This window comes from Bidens hawaiensis, unplaced genomic scaffold (genome assembly GCF_021521415.1).
Source record: "Bidens hawaiensis isolate Kalapana, Puna unplaced genomic scaffold, B.hawaiensis_p1.1 tig00010474_1, whole genome shotgun sequence".
Classification (NCBI taxonomy): Eukaryota; Viridiplantae; Streptophyta; class Magnoliopsida; order Asterales; family Asteraceae; genus Bidens; species Bidens hawaiensis.
The window spans coordinates 413,997-426,592 of NW_027491801.1; the positions used below are offsets into that span (position 1 = coordinate 413,997).

A 12,596-nucleotide genomic window follows, 5' to 3' on the forward strand; every position below is an offset into this window, starting at 1 on the left:
TTATTTACGAAAGGTTTACTTTTGAGAGACTAACTACATATACATAAAATATACTTTACTTTAATACTTATGACAATTTACTTTAAGAAGTTGCAAAGTAATCCTTTTTACTTTTCTCAAATTTGTAAATTCTAAACTTCTTAATACTTGTAGTATATGTATATATATATATATTCGAATATATTTGTAATACATTTTTTTACATAATTATGTTTTATGTTTAACAGTTAGTTTTTTTTTTATTTCAAATAATTCATTGTATTGATTTGCACATTAACAAATCCCGTGTAATATACGGGTTTTAAAGCTAGTATAATTATATATTACAATAATAAAAATATATGATACTAGATTACTAGGTTAAATTTGCAGTTTAAAAGACCGATTTGATGACTTAATGGTTCGGTTTTGATTATTTGAACTGATTTCTTTTTCAAAATCATTAATTTATGTTAAAAGTTTAAAATGGTAAAGATGATTCAAGATTTTACACATATATAATTATATATCCCAATAATAAAAATAAAAATATATGATACTAGATTCCTAGATTAAATTTACAGTATAAAAACCTGTTTAGTTTACACAACTGGTTCAACGATTTAAGACGGACGAACATTTAATTAAACCGTCAAAACCCCAATTATTGAACACTAGTTAATAATAGATAGGTATTTTTTGGAAAAATTATATTTATGTGTTTAATCAAAGATTGAGGTCGCACCCAACAATTAGAAAAAAACAACTCTAAAACAAAAACCCCAATTAAACTCTAAAACTGAATCACGTATTTTGTTTTTACGCAAATGCTCCCTGTGATAAAAAAGAGAAACAATAAAGAAAACGATATTTAATATTGTAAATATATACTAATAAAGGGACCACTTTGATTAAACTTGTCACCATAACCTTTAAGCAACCCAAACCATGGCCATTGAGCTCAAAACCGTAGCACAAGCAACCGCAACAAGACTTCTTTTTTTAATAAAAACCTTCAACACATGCATGGCGACATCACCGCTAATCTTCCGCCCTTCCACCACCAGCACACGACGCCGCTTGCCTGTAAACCTCAGCATCACCAACACCGTGATCCACGTCACAATGGTGGTCCTCACCAATACCACCACCAAACCTAGGATCAACACAACCCCTAGAGCATAAACAACCGCCGACATGTGGGTTGACGACCGCCATGATCCGTAGTTATAAAGCATTAACATGTTGAATGAAAGGATGAGGAAGAAGAAGAAGAAGCATGATGCAATGGTTGTTGACTTGTTAATGATCATCTAGAGAGAATATGAATGTGAATATTAATATGGTTTTAGGGGTTTAAGGGTTTGTTTAGATGAAGATATAATTGAAGAATGTTGCTTTTTGTAAGATGAATGATGGAAGTAGGGGAAGAATTTGAGGGCATGTGAAGATGCACATGGAGTCGTTGGCAATGGTGGCACCAACTCTATTTGTTTAATGGGTTGAAGTTGTATGATCAATTTGAATATAAATAAAGAAGATGATGATGTTAATGGAAGAAGATATGAATATCAGAAAAGTGGTATGTATTGGGAATTTCTACCTAAAATAAAATATATAAGGTTGGAGAAAATTACGGACGTCAAGAAACTTATATTAAAAAGGATATATAAATAAAATAAAATTTTGTTTAATAGTTTTAAGGCCTACTTGTGTCTTGGTACACCTCATTCCAAAGCTTAAGCCTAAATATTTTAAGGGTCAAATTTGTTGGAAGTAATTTTCAACTTGATAGGCCCGTCACGTGTAGGTGATCAGGTTGGACCTATTAGACCCATGGAATTAGAGTTTTATTATATTTAGTAATGTCTTAGCTAACAAGTTAGGTTAGTCTATATAAACAAAGATAGGTTAGACATTATAGATTGACATGTGAGATGCAACCGAGTTAGGGTTCATCTAGAGACAACAAGATGTAACCGAGTTAGGGTTCATCTGGATGCAACCGAGTTACGGTTCATCAAGAGTCAAACCGAGTTAGGGTTTGATAGTTGTAATCAGTTTTTTGAGTTATATTTTCTGATTAATAAAAACGAGAGTTATTCGTTTAATTCGTGTTGATTATCGATCCGGGACTTGAAAATTAAATCCAAGGGTTTATTATAAGGATGGTCTGTGGCACGGTTATACTTTTATTAAATAAACCTTTAGTCCGGCTGTCTGCTCGATGTAATACAGCGGTCCTTGGAGTGAATTTTCATGAAATTTTGCGTTACACGGCTGAAATTCTAGTAACCCAACACAGTTGAAATTCAAACAAACTTCAAATTAAGGTCCAGAATGGACTGAAACAAAGATCGAATCAAACAAATCAGATTAAAGCCATTTTAAAATGGGTTGAAATACTAATTTGATTCGACTGAAGTTGGCTTACAAATGGATCGTGGCAGCTAAAATCAACTAAATCGGCTTTTTATCACCCACCTAAAACAATACGAGGCAGTCAGTTGTTGAGCAACCAACAAGCATTGATTTCTCACGAATGAATATAAAAACCACAAAATGAAGCAAGGTTAGATTGGTGGGTTTTCAAAAGTTCGATATGATTGAACAATTAACACAGATGAGGGTATCAAAAAACCTAAACGATGCTTTTTTATCAAGAGAAGCATGACTAGACCCAATTGTAGTCAGCAGAGAAGAGAGCAGGTGAAGATAACTAAAATCTAAATCTGTGTAATATGTGTTTAAACGAGTTATGAACATGTCCAAAATGGACTTATCCTGCGCGAATCAAACTCGCATTGTAATGAATTTTATAAGCAAAAGGTATGCTTGGTTTTTATGAAGTGAAGCACACATAGTAAAAGTACTAAAAGAAAAAAAGAACTTTAAAACTCCAATGAAAGGGAAGTTCGGAAGTAACCTAATCACAGTTGCTGATTGAGATACGGGTCAGCATTAGTTGTGTTCGCACCACCACCCAAATACCCGCCAACAGTTCCTGCCACATCGGTCAACCACGAGGCACTACGGGTCAACCAACCACCTTGGTTTGGCTCACTCTCAACACTCTTGCTTTTCTCTTCCTCCTCCAATAACAAATCAAGCCACCTCTTAGCCATGAACACCTTCACCACTTCCACCCCATCATTAACCACCTCTTTAGGCGGCACCACCAGCGGGTTCTCTTCCACATTAAGTTTTTCAAGCTTATCGAGGCGGCCAAAACTGGCGGGAAGTTCTTGGATCTGATTGTTGCTGATGTCAAGTTCTTTGAGATTGGTTAAATCGCCAATTGTGAACGGAAGTGACGTGAGGTCACTGAAATTACGGCTAAGGTTAAGGATCTCAAGGTTTGAGAGGCGGCCGATTGATGGCGGTATGGCCCGGAGCTCATTGAAGTGGGCGTCTAGGAACTGAAGTGATTTCATTTCTCCAATTGAGGTAGGTAGTGAGCGGATCTTGTTTAATGAGACAGACAGTTTCTTTAGGTTCACGAGTTCAAACCCAATGTTGGTTGGTAGGTATGTTAGCTTATTGAAGCTCGCATCAAGTTCTACTAGTGACCTGTAATAAGAATAAGAGGGCTGACGATTAGTCGTAATAAAACAAGTTGTAGGGTGAGCAGAAAAACTGAACCATACCATAATAAAAGAACCAACTTAAAAAACGGTGGTTGGGTATGCCTGTGTGTATTGATAATTGAATCAAACCGTCACTGAAACTCATCCTTCATTTTTCCCTTTGTTTTTTAAATAATTTATTACTTTTTTTATATTGTTTACAAATAATCATATTACTTGCCTAATCCATTTCTTTATAAATAAAAGGTTCGCTGCCTATTTTCATAACTTTATCATCTGAAACGGATTTGAAGTAGGACTAAAACCAATGGCTTACCTAATCAAGCAAACCACCCTCTCATATGACCAAACAAACCTCCCTCTCATATGACCAAACAAACCAAACTGCTTGTAACAGAAAATGATTGGTTATGAAAATCTTAAAACCAGAATATCATTTATAAGTTCGGTTATGAAAGTCTAAAAACCGAAATATCGATTATAAGTTAGGTTATGAACATCTAAAACCAATATCAGTTATAAGTTTGGTTATGAAAATCCAAAATATCAGTTATAAGTTCGATATGAATATCTAAAAATCGAAATATAAGTTAAACGTTTGATTATGCCATGTAATCGAATCAACCGACAGTCATGGTAGCATTATAATCAGTTGGTAGAGTTTTTAGCAAATAATGATTATTCAACAAACTAATACACAAAATGCTAATGCGAGATTAAAAGTTTCAAACAGGTCAAAAATGGGGTAACTGAGTAAATTTATTTTACACTTACGAGTTATGAAAACAAGTATGTTACATTGCAGATAGTATGAAAGTAATTATCTGAAAATGTTCTAGAACTAAATAATCAGAAGCCGAGTCTATTTATCCAAACATTAAAACTAAACATAATCAGTTTGAAAACACAAATCCAAACAATCCCTTTAAATCGTAGGACGGTTTAGAAAGATGTGTGATATAATAAACGGTAAACGGGTGACGGATCCAAACAAACATACCTGCAGTGACAAATGCTGTCAGGCAAGGACATTAGCTTGTTGCTAGAAACATTTAGAATCTTCAGTTTCAACAATAAGCCAACGGAATCCGGTAAAGATTCCAAAAGATTGAAAGAAACATAAAGCTCTTCAAGATTCTCAAGTCCAGCAATTGAATCAGGAATGTTCTGTTCCAATTTGGTGATTGGTCAATATGAAAAGTGTATTCCAAAAAATAACAGAAAAAAAAAACTAGGCCAGGAATAATAGAACCCCTAAAGTGTTTAATTTATCACATTGCTTGCTAGTTGCTAGAAATATTGTACTACAAGGATGAATCTGGTACCCTACCGATAACAACTGGTACCATACGGTCCCATATGCTCTACTCATATTCTAAAAGTTTTAGGATAAAAGTACAGTCCGGTTTCATATAATTGCGCACCTGGAGTAAAGTTCAATCAATCAACAGGCCCACAGCATAGGAATATGTTCCACTTCAAATTCATAACAATAAAACTATTGCATTCATCATCTAATTAAGTAACTACCTATGCAGTTAATGCGGAAATATTGGATATAGATCAAGGACCGATATTTAAGATCGACATTTAAGATATCGGTTATCGAGTTGAGATATCGGTAATTTTAACATCATGCAAAATTTATATATATAGCAATTTAACACTTAAAAATTCAGTATACTCTCGAACCATTAACAAACTAACCTATTGCAACTTACAAAACACTAACAATTGTAGCAAGTTGGAACTCATTAAGACTTAAAATACTAACATTAAACACTAAAAATTGACAATTAAGACCTAAAAAATTGATAAATTGGTAATATATCAGTAAAATATCGGTCAATATTATCGATGGTCAACCGGTATTCTGCCACAGTCCGATAACCGCTATAGCACCGATATTGACCGCATAGGTAACTACATTGATAATCTGACTAATTATTTATGTCGCTAACACGGATAACGCCTAAAATTAATATCCAGACATGAATCAATAAGATATAATAAGAATATGATATGTTAGATGAGATTATATTCCATTTCAAACTCAAAACAATGAAGCTAGGGCAAAATGACTAAAACATTGATCATCTAATAATTAATTAATAATTGTATCCGTCATTTCATTATACTTCTTTATGTTACTAAAATCCTAACATGAATCAATATAATATGTTAAATGAGATAATCGCACTAACCTCAAGTTGATTAGATGAGAGATTAAGCGAAATCAACATCCGAAGCCTCCCAAAGGCTTCCGGAATAGACGGCAGGCGCCTCTGCGACAAATCAATCCGCTCGACACTCTTGGCAACCGCCTGGCGTAAAATCGCAGCCAGTTCATCCCTAACCTCATCATCAACCATAACCTCACTACAACTCCCGTGCTCATCATTAACCACGGCCGCTTTCCCTCGCACATAGGCATCCTCATAGAGCTTCTCCAGCCCCTTCTCCGCCTCACTCAACGACTTCTCATACGACTCAAACATCTCGTACAACGATATCACCGCCTCGTACGACTGCCGCTCCGCCGTATCCTCGCCGGAAACCTCAATCTCGGCAAGCCGTGACCTGGCGATATCAACGAGCTCGTGATCCGGACAGTTACCTAGGGTTTTGAGGATAGATCGAGTGCGTGAGACGTCTTCAACGGCTGCACGCATGGAGGCGATGAGGTGAGGATCGTTTAAGTACGGCATGCGTTCGGTGATCTCGAAAACTGGTTCCGGTGTGGAATTGGCTGTCGCCGGTGGCGGTGGTTGTTCGATGTCGAAGTCCGGCGAGTGAGAGCGGTTGACGGTGGGGAATTTGGTCATGATGTAGGAGAGAATTGGAAACTTGTTAGGGTTTGGATCCATTGTAGATGGGAGAGAAAGTGGACGACAAGTTCAACAAGAAGTCGTTGTTAGTGGAGAGACTGTTGGTTGAGTATATATTCTTTCGAGTCTGGTGGGGGTAAATCTTATCGCCTTCTATTCACCGGCTTGGATGGATCCAATCTATTCGACTATCCGAAATTTTGGATTTGGATTAATGTTTAATAGATATTTCGGATACCAAAGTAAAATTTTAATTATAAAATAAATAATAAAGATTAATTAGAAATTGGGTATTTTGGAACAACATTAAAAAATTTTCTGATTATACGCAATTAGGCCGGTAAACAAACTGAATTTTCAGTAAACTGTTTGTGAACCGTTCGGCAGGAAAAGTTCGTTTTAGTAAACGAACAAACATGAATAAAAAATATGTGTTCGCTTGGTTAAACAAGCAAACATGTTTTATTCGTTCATTTATGTTCGTTAACATATTAATATAAAATAATTAAATATTATCCGGATGAGCCATCTATTTAATGGTTTTATATTTGTTTGTTTGTGATCATTTGCACTTGTTCATATACAGTAGAAACTCTATAAAATAATACACTTAGGACCACCAAAATTTATTAATTAAAAGAGTTATTAATTAATCGATAAATTAATAATTATTAATTAATATTTTATTAATTCATAGTAGAATGTTCTGACTCACCCAGAAGAAAATGTAGTTGCACAGTTGTTGACTAATGAAGAAATTATTGAAAACATTATTGAAATTAATAAAGATGATATTGATGAAGAAGATGATGAAAATTCTACAATGGAGCCCCCTTCACGAAACGAAGCTACTAAAGCGGCAATCACATTGCACAATTTCTTGCTGAGCTATGAGAAAACAACACCAGAAATTTTTACCATGCTAAGGAAAATTAGAGACGAGATTCAAGGGGAAATTGATTTCAACAAAAAACAAAAGACAATTGAGTCATTTTTCAAAAAACTTACATAAATCATTTATGTAATATGCTATATATAAGGAATTATTAATTTATATTTTATATGGGGTTTAAAGAAATTATCAAAAATGTATTATCTTATAATTTTAGCGAATTATTAATTTAGCACCCTATCCCCGAGTCGGGACCGGCAAAAAATATTATCTTAGAGAGTTTATTAAATAATCGAGTATTAATTTATCGAGTTTCTACTGTATGTTTATTTATCTTTGTTCATTTATATTCGTGAGTAGTTTGTTTAGATTTTAAACTAACACGAACAATCTTGACATCTCGAGTTACAATTTGGGGACTTATTATGTGGCTGAATCTACCGTTAAGAAGATCTTTAAATGAACGAACATGAGCATAAATATTTGTTCAATTAAGTGTTCGTGTTCGTGCTCGTGTTAAGTTAAATGAACGAACACGAACATGTCTTTGTTCGTGTTTGTTTGGTTCGTTTACAGACCTATCTACAAGTACTTTTTAATATAATTAAATTTTTAAAAATACTTTTGTATTTGTTACCAATATAAACTAATCGAATTTTAACTTCGGATATTGAAATTCACCGTCCAAAATTTTCGAATGTCCTATTATAAAAGACCTAATAGTCAAAGCTATTATAAAATGAGCCGTCCTTGAAATTAAAAACCTTTATTCGTTTGTCTCATTAAAAGAAAGTACGATGAGAAAAATACAAAATGACCATTTTTCCAATGCACTAAACTTAATACATTATTAAGAAATTGATTATTTGATCTATATTGGAAAATGGAAACGGAACTATATAACTTGACAAAAGTATAGGCGGTTTCTATTGGTTTTAATTTGTACACTTACTTTGGGCTTGGTGTTTTGAATGGAACATCTATTTTAGGCCTAATGGTTTTAATTTGAATATCTATTTTGGGTCTGGTAGAGAGCATAGGCCATTCCTAATGGCTAGTTAGAATTTGGTTCATTTCTTATTAGTTATCACTTCACTTTCGTTCCTCGTGCCAAAACAATAGCTAACATTTTCCTTATGTATCACTTTGATATATACTTAAATACCGCTGAGTGGTGAAGGGTTTGGACTACTTGGACCTTCTTATGGGTTTTCATGTTCTTTACAGCTGAGCGTCTGAATGGAGAAAACACCTCTACACTCCAGTGAGACCCCTCCAAGCTAGAAGCACAAGTGGGTTCGATAAAGTAAAATAGATGCATGACCTTGAAAGTAAAATAGATGCATGACCTTGAGAACAAAATCAACTGAAGTCAAGATGGTTTTTAAAACATTGAAATAAAACCTTAAAACTTTAGGAAATACGGGGCTAGATATCGATTTATCTGTAACACCCGCTATTTTCCGTTTCAATTAACCCGACCTGTACTAACATTCGTGTCTTGGTTTATTAATAAAGTTCACTGAAAGAATTCGATTAAACTTGAAAAATATGATAATGGGGAAGAAGAATTTCGTGGGTTTGATGTTATGAAAGGCCAAGGACGGTAGTTTTAGGGTTTAGGGTGTATTTTTCATAAAATATGTAGATGTAAGGGTTTTAGGGTTTAGGGTGGGTGTATTTTTGATAATACTTAACAAAATAAGGGTCACTCGTTTAGAAAAGTGAATAAGCAATTGATGACCAAATCGGTTCTATTAATTCAAATATCTTGGTATGATAAACAAGAAATTTATGAAGATAATGTATAATAGTAGATTATAAAATAACTTCCAGAAATTAGTCCATCACATTTTGTTTTTTTATTGGCAAAATTAGTCCATGTATTTTCGGAAAATCATTTTTTAGCCATTTTAAGCAATTTTAAGAATTTCTAATGGTTATTTGGCATGACTGAAATTTATAGAATTATAAAATAAGTTATACCAATTTAAATACCAATAAATACAAGTTTTAAATAGTTCAAAAGATCCGAATTATATTCTCGAATCGGTTTAAACATAAACCAATACAAATATGAAAAATCTGAGATGTTACACGATCCACGGACACACTTGTTTGATTTTTACTACTAAATCGTTGTATTTATTTCAATCGTAAGTGAATATCATATTGGGTTTGGTTTGATAAGTAAATTTTTAAAAGGAAATTAAAGACATAAATTAAAAGACAATATTTTTGAGTTTTTATATTTTTAAAATAGAAGATCAAATATAAAAGTGTATCATCTTGGTTTAAGCTCCTCTTAACTCGTTATCGTATCTTAAATATCAAGTTACAGTAGTTAGGAGCAAGTTCTTAAGACTTTAGGGACTGGCTTTGTAAAAATGAAAGTTGAGAGGATTCACCTCGCTACGCCACGTGAGGACGGAACCTATGCTGGCCGCGCGATGCGACCATGCTGCATCTGAAGCTAGTTCGTGTTCTAACCAATTCCTGCTCGTTTATTATTCAAATCTTTATCCTAAATGTGTTGTAATTCAAATCTAAACGTTCTACAATAATCCTAAGCAAATTTATCTTAATCCTTCGAATTCTATCATCTAATTCAAGTTTTAGATCAAAGATTATGACTTATCTGTTTCGTTTTGAATTTTAATCAAGTTATCATCCAATTCGTGATAAACACGAGCTAGAATCCGACTCATATAAATACAAGGTCTATGGTTCGTTCATAATCTGCTACACACTCTCAAACATCCTCTCTCATTCCCGAATTCAAGATACTAATCTAATGTTCTTCAAGAGTTGACCAACAAAGTCAAACGGGTCTCTTTAATCATAATCAACTAGTTCTAATCCGAATTTAGGGTAAGTTTGTACATAAAAGTTTTTCTAATTCATCATAACATTAAAATCCCTCATTCAATTTTAAAGGATTGAGGGGCTATTATGTTCAATTTAATCAAATTCGTCTTAGGGTTTATGTTAGGTTAAAATTGGGGATTTTGCAATTACTGTATCTCCTGGTCAAAATTAGTTTTCAGTACAGAAGACTTTTATGTTTATTTTCACGTTTTACATGTGATAGACTAGAATCCGAATCCGTTTTCACTGTTCGGATTATGACCCGCATCGGCTCGCTTAAAACTTGTTTTCATCATAACTCATAAATCGTAAACGATTTTAATTCGATTCTAGTTGGACTATTCTCAGTTTTAACTATATTTTCATGTATTAGATTTATAGGCTGTTTCGTGTCGGATCAGTCAGCTCGCTTATTTTATTTGTTTATTTTCTTTCGCTCGCCAACCTTCCAAGGTGAGTAATTCACACCTTTTTTCATAATTTACTTTTGGGGGTGACATGTGTACCATACACATCAAAGTTGTTTATTTATTTACAACTATACCTCATAAACCACAATTCGATATTATGTGTTTATGGATTTATTGCTCATCGATGACATGCTATATGGTTATGTGTTTATTTTTATTGTTAGGCGGTTGAGCCACATCATCCTCATCGAGTGTGCATATCTTACCCCGGTAAGCTGGCTTTGTGCTAGACCAAAAGGGTCAACATCTATTTATTTGGTAATTGTTATATATCATTAATGGTGTGTTTATAATACATATGAATTATTTGTTTTACAATCTAAACTTGTGTATTGCTCACTCAATTTTATGTTGATCAAACTCTATTTTACGCATGTTACAGGTTTGCTAGTTTTGGATGAAGGAAGTTTGAAGCAAGTATATGATACCTTTAGGATATCAACGAACATTTATCTAAAGTAAATTTGTGTTGAATTTTGTTAAGTTTAGATAATGTTTTGTTTGGATTATGTGATGTATTTGAATATATAAATTAAATAATTAGTTACTGCCACTATGTTATTAAAGTTAGCATTATGTGAGCTACTGTGCAATCAGTTACGCCTCCGATATTCCGCCGTAGGTAAGGATGCGATGGTTGGGTTTCAGTAGTAATCAGTCAAAAAAATTTATTATTAAATCCGGTTCAATAATATGTCGAATTATTAATTAATCCAATTAATCAATATACACGCAGCGGAATAAAACGAGTAATCAACACAAAAACTAAACCCGACAGGATCCGGTTACAAAACCATACGAGCACGGTAATAATAAACAATATATTATTAACTACCGATGAGATAATATATACCTCGGTTAATGAATAACCGGTTGAGACACCAAGGTTTAATGAACAACACTAGGTGACGAACTGAACAACGAGCAGCGGCGGTGCACTACGACAGCGACGGTGGTGGCTGTTGACACGCGGGACGACAGCGAACAGGTGACTACAGCGAAGCTTCGCGGAGCAACGGTGGTGGCCTAAAGTTGGCTGGGTTACAGAGGTCCGTTTGCGGCAGACGCAAAGGAAGCTAGGGTGGCGGCTGGACTTCTTGCGGCAGAAGGGTTCTCCTTCGTTTCATGTCTAACGATGCATACACACACACACATCTCCATTAATCTTGGAGAAATCTTCAAATTAAAGAAAGGGATATTATTACTATATTAAGATTATATTATAATCTTATTATTTATTAATAGTAAATCCTAACCGGGTCCAAAGTCCAACTCGTTCCAACTCTCGTTTAAAGCCCGAACCAGTATATTTAATTAGTAAATAAACTTTATTATTTATAACTATTATAAATAATAATTTCGTGTAATTAGATTTGTCATTTACCGGTTAAACAATTTAAACGGATTTAGTTCGTTGCCCAAGGTGTAACTCTCACGGGTCGTAACTCGGTCGGTCGCGTTAAATTAACCGAACCGATCCACTATTTCCAACAGTCTCCCACTTGGACGGCTTTTGGTTAAGTTCCTTAACTCACACAACCAGCGGTGCTCTAGCTACACATGGCCGCCCCCAACAATATGACACTTTAAGTCATTAACCAAAACATCTTGGAATACACTATTGCAAGACAATGAGCTTATGGTAACCGTTGTCATCTATCCTTTTTGTATAAGACATTAATTGAACAATGAGACATGGATCATATTCAACCTCATATGGTGTTCAATCATTATTGTTCTCGATCTAGAATCAAAGTGGTCCATTCAAACACACAGTAAGTTTGGGTGAGGCCTCACACTTCACCAGTTTGAATCAACGAGGGCGCCCAGATGTCTAACTATTACATATCATGTAAGAGTACAGAATCCCATCTTGATTACATACAACTCCCACTGAACTTCAGATTATTCCCAACCAATGCCTTTATAGCTGGCAATTACGCGACAGCGGTTGACACTGGTCAAAGAATAG

General features: G+C 34.3%; 1 protein-coding gene across 1 annotated transcript; it reads right to left on the reverse strand.

Moving 5' to 3' along the window:
- Positions 1 to 2,707: 2,707 nt before the first annotated feature.
- Positions 2,708 to 6,436, reverse strand: LOC143535486 (plant intracellular Ras-group-related LRR protein 9-like). Its single transcript, XM_077029720.1, has 3 exons — positions 5,771 to 6,436; positions 4,567 to 4,733; positions 2,708 to 3,549 (listed from the first exon to the last, which is right to left on the reverse strand). Exons 1-3 carry the CDS (start codon positions 6,431 to 6,433, stop codon positions 2,910 to 2,912), a joined length of 1,470 nt encoding a protein of 489 aa, XP_076885835.1. The 5' UTR covers positions 6,434 to 6,436; the 3' UTR covers positions 2,708 to 2,909.
- Positions 6,437 to 12,596: the final 6,160 nt, after the last annotated feature.

Bases quoted from the DNA above. Each gene is read 5' to 3' on its own strand.
- LOC143535486 (XM_077029720.1), bottom strand. From the start codon at position 6,433: ATGGATCCAAACCCTAACAAGTTTCCAATTCTCTCCTACATCATGACC. The intron at 4,734-5,770 runs GTTAGTGCGATT...AAATTGGAACAG, and splicing joins TCTCATCTAATCAACTTGAG to AACATTCCTGATTCAATTGC. The intron at 3,550-4,566 runs GTATGTTTGTTT...TTCTTATTACAG, and splicing joins GACAGCATTTGTCACTGCAG to GTCACTAGTAGAACTTGATG.